Consider the following 25,475-nt stretch of genomic DNA (forward strand, 5'->3'; position numbering starts at 1 on the left):
GCACCTCAAAAGGTCCGAGAGGCCTTGCTATGAACCCATAGTCACATAAGCAGGATGCCACCCTAAGGGCCAATCTGGGAAGAGGGAGGGGGCTACCCCAGGAATAAATTCCAGAGGCTGGGGTCACTGGGGAAACCAGACCTGGTCTGACCAACTCTTGCCTGTCCCCCCATCTTGTGTGTCTAGACTGGTAGCAAGGTGGGCCATGGAGGAGGCAGAGAAGAAGCATGCCAGGGAGATGGCTGGGAGCTGAGTATTCTACAGAGAAAGGAGAGGAGCCTGGCCAGTGGGAATTCAGCCTGGCTGTCTCCCATCACACCATCCCACAGAGAATCCTGGGTGGCTCTCAGGTGGAGCTAGAGCAGCTGAATGGCTTTTGGAAGGGAGGACAGGACTGTAGGTGGCAGAGGAGCTGGGTAGGAGGGAAGGGAGTTGGCTCTCTGATCTCTTGGCCCCTTGGCTCATTCAGTAAAGATTTATTGAACTCCATAAGTGCAGCATGGGCTCTAGCACTCATCTCTAGCCCCTCCTACTGCCTGTCTGGCTTGCAGGCCCTGGCCCCATGAGGGTCTCATGGTCCTTCCCTTCCCTCTTAGAGTCTTTCCACATCTCTTGAAAATGTCTCCTTCTCGAGGTGCCACTCCCTGTTGGTTACAGGCCTCACCCCACTTCTCCCAGTCTCCACTTCTTCATCTGTACAATGAGGACAATAGGTCTTACCTCTCCCCTGGTTGAGCCTGGGGGAGAATAAACCCTGCTGGCATGAAGGGCCTCCAAGCCCAGTGCCCAGGGCTGGCTTCAACGGGCCTTTGGGCCCTATGAAACAGAAGGCAAAACTGAAAAATCATGGGAGACTGTCCAATATTCTTCCTCATAATATGTATCATATATAGAATAATACTGTGTATGTATCTATATAAATATCAATGCCCAGCCCAGCATTGACCCAGAGCAAGGGTGCAGTGTGGGTTCTCTGTTTTTATTTATATTGCTTATTCAGCCATCTCAAATTGCTTAGAAGACAATTGGCATCCCACTGTATGTAGCCATGGCTCAACTCTAGCCCTCTTCCCTCTGAGCGGAGCTGCATGGACAGGTCAATTGTGTCTCTTTTGTTCCCAGCCCAGCACCCTAGAGTCTTTGGTGAGTCTTGAGTTCTCCCTTAGTGATGGTGATGATGATGGTGCTAGGGGTGATGACAGAGGTGGCTTGGAGATGGGGAGGCCAGAATGGAAGGGATGGTGTTGGAAACCATAGTGATGGTGGTACAGTGGTGGTGGTTTCAGGGGTGGCCCTGGTGCAGGGGAGTGAGGAAAGAGTTTCACAGTGTTTTAAATAAGGCATTACAGAAGGGAGAGACGCAGTCACGGTCAATGCAGCCACTAGAACTCCAGGCTGGTGTTTCCTGACCTCAAATGCACAGTCTCTGGAGCACGTGGGCAAACACTCTCAGTCTGGGCCAGGAGACCTTTGGCAGGATCCCTAACCCCCACCCCCAGCCTACACTTGCAGTCAACCAGTCAAAGGGTCAGAGGAAAGATGTCTCCTGGGGGTCTTGTTAGGCTGAAAAGAAGAGGCAGGGAAGAAGAGGAGGAGTAAGAAGAAAAAGAGAGGGAGGAGAAGGGAGAAGAGTGGAGAGAAGAGGAAGAGAAGTGGAAGAGGCAAGAGAGGGAGGACAAGGGAGAGGAAAGGAAAGGAGGAGGAGGGAGAAAAGAAGGAAGATTTCAGTGGAGAAGAAGGAGGGGGAAGTGGTGGAGAAGGGAGAGAAGAATAAGGAGGAGGAGGAGAAATGGAGGAGGGAGGAGGAGGAAGAGGAGGAAACAGGGGAGAGGACAAAGAAGGCCAAAGTCCCTGGGACCTCAGGAGAGTGCATGGGGCAGGGTTGAGACTACGGTCCGGCTGCTGTGGCTGTGGCCTTGGGAGTGGGGATGGGGGAAGGTCCCTTCCTGGGGCAAAGGTAGACCCACGCTCAGTTGCTAGGCCCTGGGACCATCACCGGGCCATTTGAAAGCAAATGACCCTTTTAGGAGAGACACTCAGCCCATTTGGTTTCTCCGGGATTTGGAACTAAAAGTGTAGTATTTGCTGGGTCTGTGGGGGCTGCTGGCCTCAAATAGGGCTGCTGGTTGGGGACGTCTCTGGGAACCCTTGGGTTGTTGCACAGAACTGTGCGGCTAAGCTGCCACGGCCTGGCCTGGGCTGGAGGCAGAGGCCTCGGGCAGGTCCAGCGGAGCCAGCTGTCGCAGGGACTGCACCGCCACCTGCTGAGCGTCCTGGGCAGTTCTGGGGCTCACGCCGCGGGGCTCACGCGCGGGTCCAGGGGCGCCACCCGCAGTGAGGGGGAGGAGGGAAGCAGCAGGGGGTGCGCAGGTGAGCGCAGGCTTGTTGCTTTCCAGCGCGCTTGTCCTTTCCGCCGGGGAGTTGAGTGCCCGGGTAAACACCAGGCGTGGTGTATCCACGGAGAGACAAAGCCGGAGCGGGGCGGGGGCACCACCTACAAGGCGGGGGCAGGGGCGCGGCCGCGGAGGGCAAACTAGCCTCTCTCGGCGAGTGGGACCCCAGGGTGTGGGATCCCCGAGCCCAGCCCGCGGACAGGTGGAGCGGGGGCGGGAGGGCGGCCCGGCGGGTCCCGCCCAGGGGGTGGGGCTGGGCGGGCCAGGCGGGGCGGGGCCGCGCTATGCAAATGATGCCCACGGGCGGCCAATTGCTGGCGCTCCCCGCGCGACTGTGAGCTCCCTGTCCCGCCGGCGGCCGTGAGACGAGAGCGAGCGAGGGAGCGAGCGGCCGCGATCCGGCGAGCCCCCAGCGCAGCGCAGCGCAGGGCCACCGCGCGCCGCAAGAAGCGGCGCAGCCCAGCGCGGCCGCCCGGCACGGGTCCAGCAGCCAGTAGAGAGCAGCGCCACTGGGCCAAGCCGGGCGCTGCGCCCCAAAGCCAGACGCGCGCCGCCGCCCGCGCCCCGGGCGGGGGAATGCTCCCTTGGCGCGCCGGCCAGGGGGCGCCCGCAGCCCGCCCCCGGGGAGGCGGCCCCGAGCGCCCCTGAGCCTTCCCATGGCCCGGGCTGGGACCCCGGGCCTCGGCTGCTGACACGCCCGGATCCTGTGCTGCCCACCTAGCAGCGGTCGCGGCGCCACCCCGGCTGAGGCGCAGCGGCAAGAGGGCGCGGGCAGGGCCATGGCCCCGGGAGGCCGCTAGCGCGGGCTGGCGAACTAGAAGACGCTCCGCTACCGCTGCCGCCGCCGCCTCCCGGGCGCCCAGGCCCCGCCGCTGCGGGAGAGGTAAGTGCCACGGGAACCGGGAGGGAGCGGGCAGGCGACTGGGCCACTCTCCGCCCCCCCCCCCCCGCCCGGCCCCTCTGGGACCTGCGGAGCTGCAACTCCACGGAAGTGTCCGGGGCGCGGAGCTCCGCGAGCCGGGTGATTGCTCTCAGACGCAAGGGCAACAGGACTGTGATAGGCGCCGTACCTGTTCTGGCGGCCCAGACCCCGTACGTCTGGGACTGGCCTGGGGATGTGTGGGAGATGTGGCCTGCGGGTTCACCAGTGTGCAAAGCAACTTTTTCCGCAAGGCCCTGGGTGGGTAGGCGTTCCTACACCCCACCCCCACGCTCCTGGAACTGGAGTCCAGAACTCCCTTCTTGCACAGCTTTCTCTCCCACCAGCGCCTCAGGTAGCCCTCCTCCACTGCTCTGCCTCAGTGCCCACACGGGTCTACCCGAAGAGAAGCACTATAGTGGCACCCCCCCACGTGTGCTAGGTAGTAGGAACGTCAGCCCCTGGGGACTTGTCGCTGTTTTGTGCCGGCCTGGCCCCCAGTTGCCAGCTTCTGTTTGCTTTTCCTGTTCTGCCTGGATTAGGGGCTGGCTGCCTGTGGGGTGTAGGTGAGCTGGGAGAGCCTGTGTGTCTTCAAACTCCAGTCAGGGCAGGCTGGGGACCCTGACGTGAAGTGGGCAGTTGACACCAGGGGCTTGTTGGTCTGGCCCCGAGCAGGTGGACTTGGTAGGTGTTGAGGTGACCCAGGAATGAGGCAGGGCTGGCAGGAGAGGTTGGTTGGAGCCAGGGTCATGAGCCTGGCTGAGTAAATAACTCCTAATTCTTGAGATAGCTTTGTCGCTGCCACCAGCCCATTAAAGTCTGGGCTAGGGGCCATAACTGAAGGCAGCTGTGTGTCCGCCCTTGAGCTGCGCCAGGTTGAGGGCTCCTGTCCACCTGAGTTTACCCAGGTTATCTCCCAGCAGCCCCGACCCTAGCTGCAGAGATGGTGAAACTGAAACTGCACCCAGGGCTTGGACCCAGCTTAAGAGGTTGCATGGATCTAGGGCCTCTTCCCAAGCTGCCCAGGGGGTGTGCCTGGACCCCATGGGGGTACAGGCTCTAGGGCAAGGGGAGGAGCACAGGCTGGTGTGCCTACCCCTGTTGCTGTCCCCAGCTCTGACGGAGCCAGGCCCGGAAGTGAGGAGGGGAGATGAGGAAAGCCAGCAACCCAGCCTCTGCCCACCCTGCTTTGCGTACCTTAGGGGGAGAGGATGGAGCAGGTGACCTTGACTGGAACACCCTGGCAGCTAAGGGGGTTTCAGTCCTAGCCGTGCTGAGGTGGCTCTGCTTCCTGGTCCATGGGGTGTTGGGGGAGGGGCTGGTCAAGGAACCAGGAAAGACCTCTGGCCTGAGGGGGGTATCTGAGGGACTCAAGAGGGGGTGGGGGGCTGTTAATAATTCCCTCCCGGTGTTCCCCTGCAGCCCCTGCTTCTGCCTGACTCCCCACCATCTAGGCAGTTCTTAGCTCGTTGGAGCCAACCTCCCTTCCCTGAGGCAGGCTGTTCCCCATCCCCCTTCCAAGGCTGGGAAGTCCGGATTGGGCTGGACAGTTCGACCACCTGGCCCTCTGCCCCACCCCCAGGTGCCTCCGGACCCCCTCCTCCAGCCGCCCCTTTCCTGTACCCCTTGTCAGCCCCAGCTCCTCGTTTCTTTGTTTGAGCGTCTCTCCTCCGTCCCTCCCTCTCTCCTCCCTCACTCCTCCTCCCTCCCTCCTGCCTGCCTCCCTCACTCCCTCCCGCCAGCCTTCCTTCCCTCCTTCCAGACTCTCCTCCTGGTGGGCTCCCAGGTGGCGGTGGCTGTTCCTCCTCTGTCCGCCCACCTCAGCTTGGCCAGACTTGGGGGCACCTCTGGGGCTGAATGGAAGGCATCTAGGGGCTGATAGATCTGAGTGACTGTAGACAGTGCCCTCCCCTCCCCCTCTCCTTCCTTTTCCTCCTCTTCCTCCTTCCTTCTCTTTCTCTCCACCACCTCCTATGCTGCCAAAGAGAGAGACTAAGGACCCATTAGACTTCAGCGTCCCCCAATTGACTCCTTTAAAGGGCCAGAGAATTGTGGGAGGTCCCAGTGGGGCAAGTCTCTTCACCTTCTTGGACACCTTAGAGGACTCCAACTATGTCCTTGCTGACTCTGACCCTGTCACCATGAAAGAGGATGCAGGAGAAATGAGAACACAGGGTGAAGTGGTTGACCTGAGCTCCCTGATAGTAGGACCAAAACTCTCTGAGGGGCTCAGGCTGCATTGCACCCTCTCCAGCCAGGACACTCTTTCACAGCTCCTCTGAGCCCCACCCCACTAGCAGGTCAAGTTCTTGAGCAAATGCATGCGTGTGAGGACGTGTGTGGACATGCAAGTGTGGACGTGTGTATATCCACGTCTGTTAGTGGGGGCCTCCCAGGTGCACCCTGAGGGTGATGGTGGCTGTGCAGTCCTATCTGCCACCTGCCCCCTCATCAGAGCCTGCCTTGTAGTCTGCAGGAGCTTTGTGCCCCACCACACTGGGGCAGGGGCTGGCTCTGACTTTCCTCTCCCTCAGCCAGCCTCTCCAGGAGAGAGCATCTGGGATGAGAGATCTTGAAGGAACACAAAAGGTGTGCCAGGCACTCAAGACAGGGTGTTCCCAGCAGAGGGCATCACATGGGAAATAAGGCAGAAGGCCTAAAGCCGCACGTTCTGTCTGAGAAACCTTGAGTGGTTTGCCTTGGCAAAGAGGCCAGGGCGTGGGGGAGGTGAGTCTGGGGAGGGCATCAGGGCCTGACGAATGGGACCTGAGAGTCAGATGTGGAGTCTGGGCCTGGCCTCAGCATTGAGCAAGGTTCTCAGCAGGGGAGTGACAAGCCATAAAAACCCCCACCCCCACCCCAGGGTCCTAGGGATGGGCCTGGGGTCCTGCCTCCCATGGGAGAAGAGACTAAACAGGGCAAATCTGGGGGATGGGGCTCTCATTGTCATACGTGGTGGTGCCCCTACCCCAGCACATCCCAGTTTGTGGGGGTGGGGGGTGGGAGTTGGCGCTGATTTGTGCCGGGAGGGAGCAATATGTTCTGACAACTGGTGCTGGGCTGCGTTTATCCAACAGCCAGCCTGCCTGAGGAGACAATATTTGAAAAACACAGAATCAAAACTTGGACCTGCTGAGGGTTGGGGGCTCTGCAGGGGTGACCGATGTTGGCTCAGACACTGCCCCAGGCTAGCTTCCCTTCTTCATCCCTCTAAGAAGGGCTGAAACTTTTCCCTGGCAGGAAGTCCTTCTGTCTATCTAACCTGGATCCTTCCTGCTATGATTTCAGCAGAAGTAGACCCTGCTCCTCTGCCTCTCCTTCTCTGCCCAGTGCTGTCTCTTGTTCACTTTGGGCTGTCTGTGTATGTCTTGCTCATCCTCCCGCTCTCTCCCGTGCCCCACCTCCGTCCTAATAATCAGGTCCAGATTTCTCTGCACTGGGAGGAGAGGTTTGGCTGGAACAGGCAGGGAAAGACCCCATTCCTCGAGGTGGGGGAGAGAAGGAGCAGTCCCCTTTGTGGGAATGGGTGCAGGGGAGAGAGCCTGTTGGGGGCTAGGGGAGGGCTCCAAGATAGCCTGCTGGAGCTGGTCTCTGTGAGTGGAATTCAGGATGCTGGTGGGGTGGGGAGGGTTTGGCCCTCTGGAGGCCCTCTTCAGCCTGGTGACCGTTGCCTGGTCTTCGGGCCCATTGTTGATACCTCCTCAGACAAACAAAGGCAAAAGAATGTATATGAGGTTTGCACACTGTGGGGCACTCATGGCGTTAGGCTGGTGGTATGGGCAAGGAGGCACCTACCATCCTTCTTGTTCAGGTGGGGAAACTGAGGCATCTTGGGCATAGGAAGATGATGGTAGGATGGGACTCCCTCATCTGCATCTTACATTCACCTCTTGGTTCCCCCTTCCAGGTGTCCGGAGAGAACAGAGCCTGCTTCCTGGGCCCTAGGCCCCTCCCACAATGCCTGTCGCTGGTCTCCTCCTCTGGGCTTCCCTACTGACTGGGGCCTGGCCAGCTGCCCCCATCCAGGACATCCTGCAGGCCACGCCCCGGGTCCGGCTCTCATTCAAAGGTAAGAGGCTGCCTCGGTCTTCCCCAGGCACCATCCTCTGCTCATAGCACTTGGCCCTGTTGTACGGGAAAGAGGAGAAATCGCGACAAAAACAGACAAATTGTTATTTCTTAAGCTGGATGATATCCACGATGCTGCTCTACGTCTTTTTTCGTATGTGAAATATTTCATAATAGTTCTTAAACTAACAATAAAAAAAAGACAAATTATGCAGCTGTGTGGGTTGCCCTGGGTGTGCGTATGTGCAGGGAGGGGGGAATGGAAAGCCTGGAGTCTGGACCACTTAGGCATTTTGGGGGAAGGGTCTTGACTCTCGGTGCCTTCCAGGGTTGAACTGCAGGGTTCTGGGCTGGGTTATCTAGGGTCTGCAGGTTGTGTCCCTCTGTGTAACAATTCCGAATCTGTGTTTGCTAAGGCCCTTCTTTCCCACTGCTATGCACCTGGTCCTGCCTTGGGCAGCTCAGGCCAGAGGGACAGACAATCAGGCAGACCCTGGTGCCTCAGGAAGTCTGAGGACCAGAGACCTGCTCTCTTGGGGTGTGGGTGCTTAAGGAACCTTCGTTATGGGTCTACAGGTGGGAGGGATTCCCAGAAATCAGGGAGGATGTTATCGGCTGAATGGCTGGTGGGTGGGACACCTGGTGGGTTAAGGGACAACGCATCCTCCTGAAATTTCCAGTAAGCACCCTGCCTGGGAAGTCACGGGAAGGTGTTAATGATGGAATGGGGTCTGCAGAGTGAGGGGCTGGTCCCTCATCTCCGTCACCTCTGCACTTCCTCCTGGGCAGGTGAACACAGGTGGCACCTTCCCAGGTGTATAGGTGGCTCACTCGCCAGCCACTTCCTCAAGAGTGTTGTCAGAAGAACCTACCTTTGGCGCTGGGGCCCAGGGTACCTAGGATCACTGCTAAGTCCTTAGCCTTGGCCCCTCTTGGCCTGAGGTAACTTTGTCCAGCCGCCTGCCCAGGGCGGGGCCGACTTAGTCCTGGCTGGCCAGGTTTCCGGGTGGCTGTATTGGGGTGAAAGGCTGGACTAAACTTTCCTTCCTCAGGCTCAGCCAAGGCCCAGCCCCCACCTCTGCAAGTCCCCCTGCAGGCCCTTCCCCTGGCCTTATCCCACCCCTGCCACTCATTGGGAGGAGAGGGAATGAGCTCTTCCCAGTCACCAATTTCTGGGGATTTCTGAGGATGTGCTCAGAAGGGGTATTGTGGAGGACATGAGAAATGTGCGGAAAAGAGTTAATCAGTTTGGGATGTTAACGTATCCCCCACCCCCGCCCCTGCCGCCAATATGGCCCCAGACCTGGGGAGGTAAGATATTTATTCTGCTGATACCTCCACCCTCCCTTGATGGAATTCCTTAGAGCAGATTAATAAATCTTGAAGGAGCCAACCCCCCACCCCGATGCTCCACCCCCTCCCCAGCCCAGGGTGAGTGCAGCGCCCCCCCGCCATCCCCCCCCAGCCCCCCCACAGTGGAAGGGAAGCCTGGCTCAGCCTCCACACCCCTGGAACCCCTGGGGCCCAGGCTTTCACTCAGGGTGTTATTTTTGTCGTCATCCCTGAGAACTGTGAGAGGGAGCAGGAGAGACAAGACAAGACATAGGGAAGTTCTCTGCGTGCTACTTTTAAACCTTCTTATACCTCCAGGGGCAAAGGCTTTTGTTCCTGTTTTCCAGAGAGAGAAACCAAGGCTCAGGCAAGGACAGGGCCAAGGTCAGGCAGGAGGCAGGGAGGCCAGAAATAGAACCCTGGCGTCCTGGCTTTCTCAGCGCCCACAGTGCGTCGGGTCGATTCCCTCTCAATTAGCTCTGAAGCTGACACCCGCAGTGACTAAAAGCCCAATTCACCTCTTAGGCTAGCATCCAGCCTGTGCTGCTGACACAGCCTGGGGTGGGGTTGTAGGATGCCTGGGGCTACCCCCTCCCAGGAGCTAGTGTGTGTCCGCACACACAGGTTCCTTTGTCCGGAGTGACCCTCCCTGCTCCCCACTTGACTTTGTGTCCTAGTTTTATCTTTAGATGTCACTTTAGTTCAGCAGGTACTTGAGTACCTACTACGCGCCAGGCCCTGTGCTGGATACCAGAGAGTCCACAGTGAACAAGATGGGGAGCTCACAGTCAAACTGGCTGAAAGGACAATGGGCACTCAGCTGGTCAGTGTCACCTGGGAGCCCAAGACCTACTATGCACCAGGCCCTGTGCATTGCCCCCATGCTAGTTGTTCTCAGCTGGGTCATGTGCACAAAGTGGCCCTTAGTAAGCAGTAGGCCCTCACCAAGTGTTTGTGGGGTAAGAACAGAGACCAACACCTAGAGAAACAAGAATCCCACAGCCAGGACAGATGCTGAGAAGCGAAGCCTCTCCCTCCAGGGTAACCACAAGGAGCACAGAGAGGGCTGCTTGCAGAAACACTGGTGCTCACTCTGGCTGTACCTCAGTTTCTCCATCTGTACTTCAGATGGATATAGTAGCTGGCATACAAGGCCTCAGGGGCTCACGTTAGGTATCCCCTCCCCCTGCCCTGGGTCCTGCTATAGCTGGGAGGTGCCAGTTCCGGACTGGGTTGGGCCAGACCCTCTAAGCCGGAAGTGCTGGCGCGAGGGGCCGTGCTGCCCAGGCAGATAAAGGAACAAAGGCAGGAACTGGGCCAGGCTTGGGCTTACTGCCCACCCATCCGCCTGGGCACCCTGGCCAGGTCTAGAGCTGCGAGGGCCTGAGGGAGATGGGGCCCAGGGTTCAGTCAGATTTGGAGGAGCTCCTATGGCCCCATCTCCTAAGCTTCCATCAGCAGCACACCCAAGGTCAGGTAGAAGTGAGGGGTCAAGTGAGGAAGATCTTGGATCTTCCTCACTTTCAGGAGCAAGTGAGATCTTGGATTCCCGGCTCCTGAGAGCTTGTGGATGCTTGAGGCTGGAGAGCCTGGTCAGTGGGCCCTTCTTTCCTCTACACATCCGTGGCTGGGCCTGGGGTCCCCTCCACCCAGAGCTGCAATCCAAGGCAGAAAAACTCCCCTTCCCCTCCACCATGTGACCCCAGGCAGCATGGCCTTGCCCCTGGGAGGGTGGCTCCAGGCTCTGGGCACTACCTCCTGGCAGCAGCAGAGTGGTGTAAGTGGCACCCCTACCAGAACTTTTGCTCAGCTTGGAGAGTGTTTACGTTTTTCTGGGAAACCCTCTCCCAGCACACACCTATGCTGGCCTGGGCTGGCTTGGCCAGGACTTGAGGCCAGGAGGTGTTTGGTGCGGGGAGGGGTCTTGTGATCACAAGAGGGGGGACTGGACTACTGTGGAAACTGAGGCAGGAGTATGGACAGAGAGTAGACCTTGCCGGGGGAGGTCAGGAAAAATGAAACAGAAATAATGGTAGGTGTCTGCTGATAACCAAACGGTGGCCCCCGCAAGGCCTGAGGGATCTCCCTGAGTTTCTGGTGAAGAATGAGGCTCAGAGAGGTTTAGTGGCTTCCCAGATTACTCAGGAGCAGAATGAGATTGAGCCTAGTTCTGCTGGTGTCTGGTCTTGTCCTGGAACTGAGAGCGTGGAGAGTGAGTGAAAGGCCCAGGGTTTCAGATTCCTGTGATACCAGCTTCAGTCTCCCAGGCTCATTTCCAAAGGAAGGAACAGGGGTCGCACTGGGCGGGCTCCCCGTGTCCTGTCTGCTAAAGCAGCAGCACTTGGGTTTGCTTATTTCTAGGCTGTAAATCCAGCCCTTGAACACCCTAGCCCCTACACTCAGTGGGTCCCCTAGGAAGCCCCCTCACTTCAGAGATGAGAAAACCAGGGTCCAAGAGAGAAAAGGGTGCCTATGTTCAGGTCAGTCCACCATAACTGGCTTGCTCAGTGGCGAAGGATGTCTGCAGGTAGGGGTGAATGGAGTGGGCACCCGTCACTGCCTTCCCACCTACCTCAGCCTGGCCTTTGGGGCTAATGGCCCAGAACAGTACCATCACTTGCATCATTTGCATGTGGCAGCAAAGGACCGAAGTCACCAGATCTCCTTGTTTGGAAATGATATGAGAGGTTGGGAGGGGTCATAGCCTGTTTACTTCCCCAGTAGAGGGGGTGAGTATGGGTGGAGAAGGGAGGGCCTTTACCAAGCCTTGAGGGACTGTTGGCCCGGGCCTAGCTCGGGGGAGAGGGGGGGTTTGTACAACTAGAGGGCTGACCCTGGCCCCCGGGGACTATGGGACCAGCCAAATGAAGGCGTCAATTGTTAGACTGCACAGGGTGGGGGAGGAGGCCCGGGAACTTGAAGACCAGGGATCAGGCCAGGGAGCTGGGCAGGGGTCAGGTGAGTTTGACAGTGACATGGAGTTTGGAACTGGTCAGCCTAGGAGGGGCGAGTGTTCCCGGATGAGCCATGATGAGGGCAGAAGGAAGACCCATGAACCTGAGTCCAAATTTCTCCATCTGGGATCTTGCTTTTCCAGGAAATGAGAGCCACCTCGCTCCTAAAAGGGGCCTTCAGAAGTGGGCACTTCGGGAGTTGGGAGGCCCAGGGTGCTGCCTTCTCCCAGCTGGCCAGGAATCGACCCTTGGGGGAAGTAGAGACAGGATCCTTGTGCTTGCTGAGAACCTGCCTGAGGTCCGGCCTGAGTCAGCCAGGCCAGGGGCTGGGGCCTTCAACTGTGGCCCTTCCAGGTCCAGCCAAGCTTCAGATGGAACCGCCACCAATGGGGCCTCAGCAGCACAGGCCTTGCCTCTGGTTCCCTGGCATGCTGCCCGTCCCTCCCTCCCTGGCTCCAGCTTCCCTTGGCACCAAGCAAGGAGCCGGTGCATGCTCAAGGAGTAAATCATGTTCCTTGGCAGCCCCCACTGCTTCGTAATCGTAAAGAATTTAAAGAGAAACCGCCAAGATAAAAATCTCACCCCGCCCGTAAAGGCATCTTTCACCCTGTGGCTCAGAGGCAGTATGCCTCTGAGTAGGCCCTTGACTGTCTACACCTGTGTATGTGCACCCTCTGACCCCGTGACCCCTCCCGAGGTGGTAATGGCTCAGGGGGCGTCTGCATGGCTGTGGGGACCTGGCCCCTGCCTGCCAAGAGATCTCCAGCCCCTCATGGGGGCAGAAAGTGGGGCAGTTGGTATAATGTGGAGGTGGAGGTGGTGGTGAGAGCGCTAGCCCGAAAGGAAGACAAACCCCGGTTCTACCCTTGTCAGCTCTGTGACCTCTGACGAGTAGCTTTGCCTCTCCTAGCCCTGGCTCCCTCTACATGAGGTGGGGGTGCCAGTGGCCCTGTGCTTCCCTGAAAGGCAGATGAACCCCGGTTCTACCCTTGTCAGCTCTGTGACCTCTGACGAGTAGCTTTGCCTCTCCTAGCCCGGGCTCCCTCTACATGAGGTCGGGGCCAGTGGCCCTGTGGAAGCAGCATCTTGAGAACTCTGGCTGCCTTGCTTGCATTCTGGCTGTGGTTTTATGTTGTTTTTTCCCATCAAGTCGATTCCGACTCATGGCAAGCCCATGTGTGTCAGAATAGAACTGTGCTCCATAGGGTTTTCAATGGCTGATTTTTTAGAAGTCAGGCCTTTCTTCTGAGGATCCTCTGGGTGGGTTTGATACTGTATAACCTCTTGGGTAGCAGCCAATTTAAAATGTTAACCATTTGTTCCTCCCAGGGACTCTTTAGCTGTGGGTAGACTTTGGATAATTAACTTCTCTCTATATTCCCACTGCCTCGTCTGTAAAATGGGAAGAATAATAGTACTGACCTCATGGGTTTGTCAGGATGATTGAGTGCATTAATCTGGTTACTGGCCTGGTAAAGGGAGTCTCAGCAACCAGGAGCTACGTGATGGTAGCTGACCCGTGAGTGCTGATCCGGGAGGGTACCCCAAGGAGTCCCACACCCCTCCAGAATTCTAACATTTGGTAAGAAAGACATTTGGCAAGAGGTGCAGTAGGGACCCAAGGCCTGTGGAGTGGGGTCAAGAGGTGAATTCCTAACAAAGGCTTCCAGGCAGGCTTCCTGGAGGCAGCTGCATCCAGCAGGGAAGGGAGATTGTGGGAGGAGAGAGGCTGGAGCTGAGGCAAGCGTAGGCGTGTGGGTGGTGCAGCGCCTGTGGGGAAAGGTGGGAGGCTGGATCTTGCTTTTGGTTATAGGATGTGGAGTTTGGACTTTCCCTTTGTGGTTTTTAAGCTCTTTTCTCACAGCAGAGGTAGTAAATACATATAGGGAAAAGATCCAATGACCAAGATACATTGGTGGGCCCTCTCTGAGAATGCTGTGCTGGTTCTTGTCCAGGGGTGGCAAGATCTGGCCACTTGCGTGGGCACCTACATGGCTGGGCCGAGAGCATGTTTTCCTGACCAGGCCTGCTGCTGTCCTGGGAATCTGAGCCCCGCCTCCAGGGAGCCCCTGGAGCCTTGGAGAAGCAGCGGATTCCTGCTGCATTTTTCTTAGAAATAGCAAGAGGGCCTTTGCCAGAGACCTGGATGCCAGAAGGCTGCAGTCTGAATCCAGAGCCCTGCTCACGTGGGTGCCTGAGCTTGGCAGTCCTGCGGGCCCCCCACCCCCTTGCCATGCCGTTGATCAGGGAGAGGGTGGAGGCCGCTGGAGTCACCAAGGGCCTCCTGCGCTCTGGACCCTGATCACTGGGCTTGTCCCAGCAAGGGGTAGGGCCTTGGCTGGAGCTGCTGGCCTAGGATCCAGGCCCCCTCCCCTACTCTTTTCCTTCCTTCCTTCCTTCTCCTACCCCCTCTTCTCCCCCAACCCCCCCGCCACCCTGTCCCCTCCTTAGCTTCCTACCCGGACATGCTCTTTCCTCTAAGGTTTCCTAGCCAAGGGCCTTGTTCCTTCCTACTTGGAGCTCAGTGTGATGCCCTTGCTTACCTCCGTGGGCCGAGTCCACTGTCTGTGTATCTGCTGGTCAGTCAGCATGGCTGGCTCCTGGTGACTTCTGTGGGTCACACTCTACAATTGGCAGAACAGAGGCTAGAACACGAGAACCTCATGGGCTCGCTGCAGCACCCAAAGTTGAGTGAGTGGCGCTTCAGGGGGTCTCTGCCCAGGGCTGGTTGAGCCTGTTGTTTTGATCAGCACTTCCTGTCCCAGCAGCAGGCCTGTGTGGCCCTCTCACTGCCTTCCCTTAACCACTGAGTCTTGGGCTCCTGACCTAGCTGCACTGCATCCTGTGAGCTGATCCTGAGCATACATCTTTCTGCTCTATGCCTCAGTTTCCTCAGCAGAATGTTGGGGAGGGGGCTAAGCCTGTCTGGGACATCCTGAGAATCTCCAGGTGGATGGTGTGCAGGGGTTGCAGGGACCTTAGGAGTCCAAGGAGGGCAGCAGAGGTGGGGGCTGGACCCAGGGGCAGCGGGGGGAAGATCTCGACACCCATTGGCCTGTGGGTCCCATCCTGGCCTGTCTGTCTGGGTGATTCATGAGCCATGGAGAGTTTGTTGTCTTTTACAGTCACGGAGAGAGGAGGTGGTGGTGGAGGAAGGAGTGAGGGGTTTCCGGGACAGGTCTGGAATGTGGGAGGAGGGGTGGGTCCCCAGGCCTCTGGAGCTGGAGAATCTGACTGGCTGTTTCCCTCTCCCCACCTGAGAAATGCACCCATGCAACCCTCCCCCTCGGCACCACCCCTCCAAGCTTCCTTGGGGGCACATGTCTATGTGAGCTGCTTGCCTGACCAGGACACCCCTCCCATGGCACTTGGTAATCCTGCAGGTCCCTTAGTCACACTGTGTCCTTCCAAGCTAACTGGAACGCTGATCTCTGCCCTGCCAGTAAAAGCTCAAAAGTATTCTCTCAGCCAACCATGAGTGCCACTGAGGGTCACGTAGAACCTCCCCAGCCCCTGAACCACCAGCCCTGACCCAGAACAATCAGGTGCCATGGGGGCACGGGGGGAGGGGGCAGGGGTCAGTTGAGGCCCCGAGGTAGGAGTGAACCCCACCTGCTGGGGCAGAGAGGCCCAGATCCATGGGCATCCTTGGGGGAGGTGTGGAACCTCTGGTTCCGGGCTGGCGGTGTGCCATGAGTGACCTGCTGCTCCTTCCCTCTGGCTTCTCCTGTTTGAAGAGCGTGCCCCCAGTCCGTCCCCTCCGGGGCGGAGCAGGTGGTGGCCACTGGGGCGGAACGGGCGTGGGAACAGCATGCCTGGGCCTGCCAGCTCCAAGCCCCCAGTCCCCAGCCCCCAACCCCCAAAGTGGGAGGGAAGCATCCCAATCCATGGAGCTAAACTCAGTGGGCGGCTGCGGCTTGCTCAGCTCGGGCTTGGTGTTTACTGAACAGCTGGAATGTTTACAGTAGTCCTTAAGAAGGGGCCCCTTGTGCCAGAGGATTTCCCATCTTGAGGGTCCCACTGGGGGTTCTTCAGACCTCATCACCTCCCCACACCCCTGCAATAGGCGTGTCAGGGATGTGGGGACTGCAGCCATCCCCACCCTGCTCAGTGCTGTTCCAGACACCAAGGCTGGGCTGGCGCCTGCTCCTCTACCCTGAGGGACCAGGCCAGGGTCTCTTTGCTGCCTTCTCCCCATCCCATGGATGTCCCTTGACTCTGGCCTTGGCTCCCTTTCCTCTGGAGGAACAGACATGTCCCAGGAAGTGGCAGTTCTAGATAGTGAAATACGGTAACTGGGTCCCCAGTTCAGACATTTAAATTAAATTCAATCAGAGCGGTTATTGAATATAAACACGCAGAGTCATTTACATGTTAATTATGTTGAATGGGCTACGAGGCCATAATTAGTTGCTAATTGGGTGAGAGCAGCTGTAATTGGTTTTGTTGGCACAGACCTGGCTCACCTGCAATGGGGATGGGGTGGGGCTCGGATGGCTACTGGGGAGGCCTCTGAGTCTCCAATCTGGAGAGCCAGGCCCCAGGGGTGGTGATGTTGGAGGGCAGATATTGAGGGACTTGGGGCCAGAAGAACCTGGATCCTACTCCACAAGGAGGGGCAGCTTAAGCCTACCACAAAACTCTGGGTCTGGTTTCCAGGGAGGTCTTATCCAGAATATCCAACTGGGAAAAGAGACTGGGGGATCCTGGGTCAACAGTGACAACCTCTCCTGCCCTAGTGGGACCTGGGTGTGAATAGATGGTAAATGTCCAGGAGAGGGTCCACGAGGGCACAAGGCAGGTATCACCCTGGTATATCTTCCTGCAGATGCCGGGGGTCCTGAGTTGGCCTGGCCAGGGGCTGGGGTCTTGGGCGTTGGGGCATGAATGGGGCTGATGTGATGAACAGGGGAAAGGTGCATGCAAAGGCTTTGGGCTGCCCTGCCCCCAGCTCAGCCTGGCTGGGGCTCCCAGAGTTGCGGGGCTGCGGCCAGGGGCTGAGGCCTTCCGGCTGGCCGCTCATTAAAAGGGGATTAGGCCAGGAGCCAGGGGGCCAGCCCAGTACCGAGGCCTTCATCTGAGGCCCCTCACAGCTTTGGGGAAGTAATAAAGAGGCTGGGGGGCCACCCCCCCGCAGAGCCTGCGAGGGTGTCTAGGAGGGGTTGCTTGAGCCCTACCACTGCCACAGCCACAATATCCTTATCTACCTCAGTTTCCCTCCTCAGAAGGGCAGGAGGTCCGTCTTTCCAGAGACCCTGACAAACACCCTGGCCAGGTAGCCCCCACTCCATGCATTTCTCTTCAGCTCAGGGATTAGGGCTGCACCAGCCCACACAAGGTCAGAGGCCAGGGCTGGGCTTCAGGGGCCTGTCCATCACCCCCCCAGTACCCAGCACAGCTTGGGGAGGTGATGCTGTCAGTCAGGGCTTGCTGCTTTGTGGGGCTGTAACCAAGGAGGGGGATACCCATCTCTGCTCCAAGGCCCCATTTTTGCAGCAGTCCCTACCTCACTGACAGCTGACCTGGTGTCCTGGAGACAGGCAGCAGGGGGTGGGGGGTTGCCCACTCTGAGATCTGGAGGTGAGGGCTGTGGACCCGCCTCCTCAGTGCCCATGTCCGCCCACCACCTCCTTCAGACTAAGGCATCATCTGCTGCTTCCCAAAGATGAAAAAACAGAGACCCCCAGGACTAAGCCCCTACACACTGCGGATGTTCCTGCCCGTGGACCTTTGCCAGGCCATTCTGGGCCAGAACCCTGAGTGTCTAACAGCCATGGGGGACTGCTAGAGGCTGGGAACAGCTACGGAAATGAGGTGTCTGATACTAGAAAAGGCTCTTCCTTCCTGCTGACGGGAAAGGCCTTCCTGGATGTCACCCCACCCAGCTTGTGCCTAGTTTGGGTGAGGATGTGGGTTCCTTCCCAGGAGGCATTACCCAGGCACATCCCCCCACTTGAGGGCCTGGAGGTCAAAGTTTATCCGGACCTGAGTCCTGGCACCTCCCAGAGCCCTCACTTGTGCACATATTGCCATGGAGGTGAGGGAGGGGCAGCACTCCTTTCACCATAGCCATGCCTGGGACAAGTAGGGCAGAGATAGGGACAGGCCTGAGGACATGATCAGACTGGGTTCATGACAGCCCAGACCTCCCCTCACTGATACCTCTTTGGGCCTCCAGGTCCCCTTGGCCCAAGTCCCTGGCCCTGAAGGGAGCTGGGAACCAGTGGGCTACGGCCCCTGCAGACACTGAAGGTGTCAGAGGAGGGTACTCAGGGCTAGCCAAGGCTCCAGCTCACTCATTCACCCCCTGCCCTGAGTCAGGCATCCAGAGGAATAAAGATCCCCAGTTCCTGGTGGGGGGGGGGCGGGACAGGATACCAGTTGCAGCCCTCACCCTGTGACCTAGGGTGATCTCTACTCTCCCCTGGGCCTCGGTCCTCCTACCTGGAGCTGGGGGTACAGCGCTGTCAAGTTTCAATTCTTCCCCATGGTCTGACATGAGTGAGGTTAACCTTTCTGGCATGAATTGGCAAGGCCAGAGCCCTATACCCAGTTTGCTCTGTGATTCTGGAAAACACCTACCTCTCTTTGCCTCAGTTTCCCCTTCTGTAAGATGAGTGAAGGTGAATGATTTGGGATTTAGCTCTGCTCCTATAAGCCAGGGGATGGTGCAGGCAGGTCAGAGTTGGGGGGTGGTTGGGATGAGTCAGCTGAAGCCCCTTACTGCTCTCTCTGCTCCCCTCCCCAGCTCTGGGAAGTGGGACAGCAGGGATGGGAATGGGGAATCGTTCTCTAAGAGATGATGACAGCTGGGAATTGCTTCCTTGGACAAAGAATTTGGAACCCCATCCCTTTCCCTTCTCCCTCCCCCTAAAGGCAGAGACCACCCATGAAGTATGGGTGGGAGAAGGACCCAAGGAATGGCCAGCTGTAAGCATATCTCTAAGATCAGAGCAGGACACTCACCCCAGGATCACTTTGAATGTCAGTACTAGAAAGGCCCCAAGAGACGGCCTAGACTGGAAACTGAGGCTCAGAGAGCCAGAGTGCCCCAACTGGGGTCATGAAGCCCAGGCCAGAGCTCAAGGCATTGCTGGGGTTTCCTGACCCTTGGTCCCACCCCTTTCCCACCCTCACACCCTCGTGAGACCCCCCCCGCCACAGTTTCCACAGTCTGTGAAACATCATGTCCTGTGCCAAGAGCCATTGACGCCACATCCTGTGGCCACTTGGAGGGGTCCCGAGGGTCCTGAGTCATGCGAGTCACCTTCCTGCCATGGCCCTCCTGGAGAGGCTCTCTCCAGCAGGATTGCCTTCCCCTGTGTCTCCCCTTCTTCAGCTCAAAAGGCCAGTGACCTTGGTGGGAGTCCCACGCACATCCTTGCACCTTGGCATGTCACTTCCCTTCCCTGTGCCTGATGTTCTCATCTGTAAATTAGATATTGCAAACACAGGGCTTCCCACAGAGTAGGTGCTTGATGACTGAATAGAGGCTCCCCCTACCCCCACCTCTGTCCAGGGACAGACTGGGGAGGACAGGGCAGAGAGGCAGGATGTTGCTCAAAGCTAGTCTCCTGCCCTCATCTGTTGATGAGATCTCAGTTTCCTCATCTGTTGAGTGATCCCTGCCCTTCCTTGCTCACAGAAGGATCTGGAGCTGGAGAGTGCTGGGTCTTTGGGCCTCAGGCTGGGGGCTTGGACCTGGGGCTTGGCTTGGGCTCTGGGAGTCATGGCACAGCAGAGGGGGAGGGTACAGAATATGGACACCCAAGGCTGGGAAGGGGCGCAGGGTAGGAGTTATGGCTGGTTGGGTCCCTGGGGGCTAGATATCTGGAGCTTTCCCCCAGCCCCAGTTCCTGTGTCTGAAGGTACCTTATGATCCCCTGCCCCCACCCCTTCTGCCCCCAAAGTGTCCCTTAGTCCAATTGGATGGGTAAGGGCCCCACCAAGGCCATGCCCCCAGCCAGGGTATAAATAACCCCTGGCGGGCCATCCCAGCCTGGGGGGGCTCCGCTGGCAACCCTACTTCCTCTCTGGCCACTTCCCGGCCCTGGGGGTGGGATAGTGTTTACTTTCCTGTTGTCACTATGGCTGGGTGGCCAGGCAGGGGACTCCAAGTGGCCCAACAACAGGTGCAGGACAGGTGCCTGGACTGCCCTGCCCAGGACTTCAGAGGCGCCGCCGGACAGGCGGGTGAGGCCGAAGCCAGGCAGGGATTGGCCCTTTGATCATTTGGCGTCCCTGCGTCCCAGTGGTTGGCCAAGGTCATCACCTGTATTCTCTTGTTGCCACAGGTCAGGAGTGGGGAGGGCAAGTCCTCTTCCTGCCCCCCAGCCCTTTGAATGAGGTCCTGGTACCAGACATGGGCTCTGGGGCTGCTGTGGGAGCCCCCTGGCCCCAGCCTACCTTGACTACCGCATGCCCATCATTGGAGTTTCTGTTTGAAGCTGCTCCTGCTCCCCGGGAAAGCTTCTCTGATCTCTCCCTCAGGTCCCCAGCACACAGCAGGGGTCGGGGTCAGCCAGGCCAGTCAGGGACAGCTGCTCTGAGTGGAGGGTGACCTCAATGGGTGGGATGGGGCCACCTGCTGGTCCTGCCTTCAGGCTGTCCAGGGCCTCAGACCCCAGCTGTTCTCCCCTTCCAGGTGCCTTGGGGCCTGGCCCAGGCCTCTCTCTTGATTGCCTCACCTGTGAAATGGGTTACCAGCTGTGGGGAGGGGAGACGGAATATGTGGGATCCCTTTGGTGAGCACTTCCTCCGATGCAGGACATGCAAGTACACGTGTGCATACCTGGGCCCTGTGTATCATACATGTGCTATTCTGTGCACTGCCATCCTGAGCCTCCTGTGCTTGTGATTATTCATCCCCCTCATTACAATCCTCCCTCTCCTGCTGAGCTAAAAATAGCTGGGGGTGGAGGAGGGGCCCTCTACACCCCCTTGCCACCCCTACCCCCGCCCTACCAGAGACAGCTTCCCAATCTCCCTGGAGTCCCAAGTCTGCCACTGGCCAAGCTCCCTCTTGTCCTTCACCCTAGGAAGGAGGGCTTTTCCCCAACAACCTGGGGGTGGGAGGGCCAGGGCTGCTGGGAAGTGCAGGCCACGAAAGAGAAAACAGAGGACCCAGCTGGACCCTGCCCCCAGCCCTGGGGACTCTGCACACAAGGTGGAGGGCCTCTTCCCCGGGAATGACTGCTCCTGGCTGGCTTAAAGTGGCCTGAGAACTCTACCATTAGCAGCCCAGTGGGCTCAGCACTGCTCTGCCAGGCTCTGGAGCCAGCCTGGTCTGTCTAGGTGGAGCCACTAAGGGCCTGTGAGTCCTGGGGCCCCTCCCCAGGAGTCCCCTCCCTCCATCCCCAGGCCTAGAGGAAGTGGGAGGTCTGTGGGGCAGCATGGCTCCAGCAGGGGCTTCCGCTGTCCTGTGGGGGGAACCTGCTGTGCGCCAGCTTTGCTCTCAGCCAGAAGAGGGCAGCTGGGGTGAAGACAGGACAGCAGGGCCCCATGCCAGTATCTGCTGGCTGTCCTGGCGATAACTGCCCCCCAACCTCACCTGCTCATTAACCCTTTTAAGCCCCTGTGGGGAGCTTGCCCCACCCTGAGCGTGGGAGCATTAACCCACCCCTGAGCCTAAAGAGTCTTTGATGCCATCATTCGCCCTGACCCGCACCCACTGCCTTTTCACTGGGACTCAGAGACTGGCTGGGCTGCTGATGAATCAGGAGTTTAGCTTTGCGTGTGGCCCCTTCCCTGGCCCACCCACCTGTCCCACTTTCTCCTCCCCAGCCTGGGCAGGGACTGGAGAGGGGCCACAGTGGGCCCTTGGAGGGGACCTGGGGGCTTAGGCTGAGGGTGGAGTGGGGGCCGGAAGGAAAGCCACAGGCCTCTGTCCCCCCTCTGTCAAAGGGTGGACTCTGAGGGTGCTAATTGCTTCTCACCCACAGAGCTTAAGGCCACAGGTACTGCACACTTCTTCAACTTCCTGCTCAACACGACTGATTACCGAATCCTGCTCAAGGACGAGGACCATGACCGCATGTACGTGGGCAGCAAGGACTACGTGCTGTCCCTGGACCTACATGACATCAACCGCGAGCCCCTCATTGTAAGGGCAGGCATAGGTGCAGGGCGTGGGGATGAGGGTCCTGGGTCCTGGGGTCAGGTGCCCTGTCCAGCAGGTGTACCATCTGACCCCCCATCTCTGGCAGATCCACTGGGCGGCCTCCCCACAGCGCATTGAGGAGTGTGTGCTCTCAGGCAAGGATGGCAACGTGAGTGCTGTGGGGCCCACAGGGGGGATGGGGGGCCCAGGTGCCCCCAGGGAGGGCATGAGACCAGGCAGGTACAGGGCAGCTCCATGGCTCTACCTCTGGCCCCAGGGCGAGTGCGGGAACTTCGTCAGGCTCATCCAGCCCTGGAACCGAACACACCTGTACGTGTGTGGGACAGGCGCCTACAACCCCATGTGCACCTATGTGAACCGAGGCCGCCGTGCCCAGGTAAGCCGCGTCCACCCTGGCCCTGTGCTGCTCCCACTGGTGACTGTGTTCCGAGGTCCTGATGGGAAGATGGACTTGAACCCCAGCCCTGCCACTTCCCAGCCCTGTGACCCTGGGCAAGTGACTTCGCTCACCTGTCTGAGCCTCAGATTCTCACCTGAAAATGGGGCTGACAGCTGCCTTCCTCATAGGTCGGTGTGAGGAAGAGGCAGTGAGCTAATCCTCCTAAAGCTCTCAGCCCTGTGCCTGCATGCAGTGAGTTCTCACTCCATATGGGGCAACAGTTCTCTTGGCTATGCCTGAGGACCGTACCTCTGTGGCCAAGCCAGAGAGTCTGGCGGGGCCTCAGCATCAGGAGGCTAGATGCCTGGGTCAGCGTCCACTGTGTGGTCTGGGGAGAGGTGCCTTCCTCCCCTGCGTCCAGGAGGTTGGGGGAGCTGCCCTGCCCAGCTGCGCCCTACCCTGCCCGCTTCTGCCCTTTTCCATTTCCACATGAGTGTGTGTGTGAGCTGATGTGACCTCATAGGGCACGTGTGAGCGTGACTGGACCTAAGGGGCACATGTCTGTGCAGGCGTGCACTAAGCCTGTGTGTGTATGCACACGCACGTGCATATGCGTACTCTGGGACCCATGTGCTCATGTGTGTGCCTGGCAGGTGTGGTGTGAGAGGCTGGCAGCCCGAGCCCGCTCCCCCAGCCCCTGCCCCCCGCAGCTCTAACCCCTGTTCCTCGTCTCCCCAGGCCACACCGTGGACCCAGATGCAGGTGGTAAGAGGCCGCGGCAGCAGAGCCACCGATGATGCCTTCCACCCGACGCCCAAAGCCCCACGCCAGGTGGGCCTCATCCCTCAGGCCCTCACCAGACAACACTGCTCTGAGCTGAACTCATCCTGGGCCTATGGCCAGGAGCATACACCCCAGGCCAGCCTCCCCGGGGTCTTTCCCGGACCTCAGTGCCTCTCCCCTTCCCCTGAAGTGACCTCAGGCTCAGAAGGCATTCCCTGGGGACCCATATCGGCCTCAGTGCGACCCCTGTAAGCAAGAAGTCATGGAGCCACCACGTAGGGACGATAGGAGCCCTGGGGACAGCTGAGCCTCCGCCACTCAGAACACACGTGTGTAGACACACATGAGTACATGCCAGCACAGACTTGGGCACACACATGTGCAGTCTCAAACCCACACCTGACTGAGTGCCCAGAGGGAGCCCGTGGCTCATGTATGCCATCAGACACATTGTTCTCCGGGGTTCATGGCCACGCCTCCCCCGGTCACCTAGTGGACACAGGCCCTCTTCCCCTGGGATGGGAGTGGCTGAGCTGTCTGTTCACTAGCTGTGCCCCGTGACCAGGCTGGGGGAGCTGGGGCTGGGCAGGGGCGGGCAGAGGGCAGGGGCTGCCATAAGTGATGAGCAAGTGGTCGCTGGAGCGTGTGTTTGTGTGGGGAGTGCTGTGGAGTGGAATGGGCCCAGACTCAGCGTGTGTGTGCAGGGTGTGAGCAGTGGTTCTGAGTGCTGGCCACGATGTGTGCTGAGCTGTGTGTGCAGCCCCTCTGTGTGCAGAGTGTAACTGGAAGCAGGCCTGTGTGCGCCTTCCCATCACCATCCCTGCCGCCAGCTGCCTCCCTCCTGCCTCTGTGCTCTCTCCTCGCCCCTCTCCCTCCCGTCTCCTCATCTTTTCCTCATGGCCCCATGAGCTCCTGCTGGTCCTGCTGCCCTCACCAGCCTCCCTCCTAGCATCTTCAGGGCTGGGCTGGGAGGCACAGGGGACTTGGGGAATTCCCTGTAGTCCAGTCTAGACCCCTCAACTCCGACCTCCTGGGGAGAACTGTGGAGCTGGGGGCTCTGCCAAGGGGCAGGGAAAAATCCGTGGCCTGCTGGTCCTTTCTGAGGCCCACAGGTAGGGCATAAAGCCTGGGGACACAGTGACCTCAAAGCCCCCTGGCCGAGTCGGACCTGGTGACAAAGGACAGAACCCCAGGCCCTCGGTCAGTGCCCCCTGCCTTGGTCAGGTCTGAAGCCCTCCTTGGCCCAAAGAATTATACCTCTGTGCCCCGAGAGGGCCCTGGGCAGAGTCTTCCGAGCCAGTTGGCGGGGAGGGGCTTCAGTCCAAATAAGCCCACCTCATGCCCCTGTCTTGGCCCCTGAGGCAGACCCGTCCAAGACCTGATTCCCAGGTCTTCCCTGAGACCTGGGACCAGGAAGGACCTCCCTTGGAACTCACAGCATGGCCTTGCCCTGGGAGACCTGACTGGATGGAGCTCAAGCCCAAGGAGATCTGGGGGATGCGAACAGGACCTTCAGGATGTCCCCAAGAACTCACTCTTGCCCTGGGCGCCTGGCAACCCTTGCCCTTCCCGGCTGTGGGAGCAGCTTGGACGGTGCTGAGCCGCTCTCTGTCCTGCAGGATTACATCTTCTACCTGGAGCCTGAGAGACTCGAGTCAGGGAAGGGCAAGTGTCCGTACGACCCCAAGCTGGACACGACCTCAGCCCTCATCAGTGAGTGCCCCCACCCAACCCTGGTTCTACAAGCTGAACGTGTGGCCTCTGCCTCTGGAGTGGGGGGAGGGCACCAACGCTTACTCCAGGGCAGAGAACATGGACCAGACCCCAGGTGTTGAACTGAGGGGCAGAGACCAGGTGATATAACCATCTATCCAGCCCCTCCAGGTGGGGAAGCTGAGGGGCCAGGCCCTGCCCTGTATACACATTGTAGCCTAGAGCCCCCCAGGTCACACACTGCCTGGAGAAGACAAGCCAAGTCTGGATTGGGGGGAGTGTGAGGGGTGTCCCAAAGCACGTTCTCAGTGTGTCTGGGAGGCGGGAGAAGCCCACAAGGAAGCACCAGTGGGGATTTCTGGCCCTGTGATCAGCTGAGGAGAACACGTTTCTGGTCTGAGCAGGTGTCTGGGAGAGTTGGGGGCTCTTCTCTGAGGAGAGGTCCTGCCTCAGGAGCATCTGCTGCCCCCATCCCCAGGTCAGGCAAGCCCCATTGATCCTGGCCCTTATACTCTGCCTGTTTTCTGCCTGCTCAACCCAATCTGCCTTTCAGAGCAGCTGCCAGGCACTGTGCCACTCTGAGCCTGGGAAAGGCCCCTGAGCAGGAATGGCCATTATCCTCCCCCTCTTGGCTAGGGAGGTGACCTCAGCTTGATGGCAGAGCCTAGGACCAGGCATAGCACAGGGAGTCTGATAGCAGAGACAGAGCCGGTCCTGGGGGAGTCTGAGAGGAAAGACAGAGTGCCATGCTGGAGCCAGCTCAATGGTTAAATTTTCAGGAATTTTGTAAGCCAATTGTTAAGCACAGATATTA

The 25,475-nt window shown here is 58.8% G+C and overlaps 1 protein-coding gene across 3 annotated transcripts in view; it reads left to right on the forward strand.

Annotated features, from left to right (window-relative positions):
- The window catches only part of SEMA3F (semaphorin 3F), a 43,159-nt gene that overhangs the window by 9,515 nt on the left and 8,169 nt on the right, over positions 1 to 25,475 (forward strand). The window contains exons 1-7 of one of the 3 annotated variants that reach the window (XM_049862528.1): positions 2,774 to 3,276; positions 7,220 to 7,381; positions 21,608 to 21,768; positions 21,872 to 21,934; positions 22,043 to 22,162; positions 22,904 to 22,996; positions 24,568 to 24,661. In XM_049862528.1, coding sequence (XP_049718485.1) covers positions 7,270 to 7,381; positions 21,608 to 21,768; positions 21,872 to 21,934; positions 22,043 to 22,162; positions 22,904 to 22,996; positions 24,568 to 24,661 — 643 coding nt within the window. In that variant the 5' untranslated portion in view covers positions 2,774 to 3,276; positions 7,220 to 7,269. Of the gene's footprint in view, positions 1 to 2,773; positions 3,277 to 7,219; positions 7,382 to 21,607; positions 21,769 to 21,871; positions 21,935 to 22,042; positions 22,163 to 22,903; positions 22,997 to 24,567; positions 24,662 to 25,475 lie in introns of those variants that run through there. The other 2 variants (XM_049862529.1, XM_049862530.1) reach the window with 2 other exon arrangements.

The sequence above is a fragment of the Elephas maximus genome, chromosome 20, assembly GCF_024166365.1.
Source record: "Elephas maximus indicus isolate mEleMax1 chromosome 20, mEleMax1 primary haplotype, whole genome shotgun sequence".
Classification (NCBI taxonomy): domain Eukaryota; kingdom Metazoa; phylum Chordata; class Mammalia; order Proboscidea; family Elephantidae; genus Elephas; species Elephas maximus.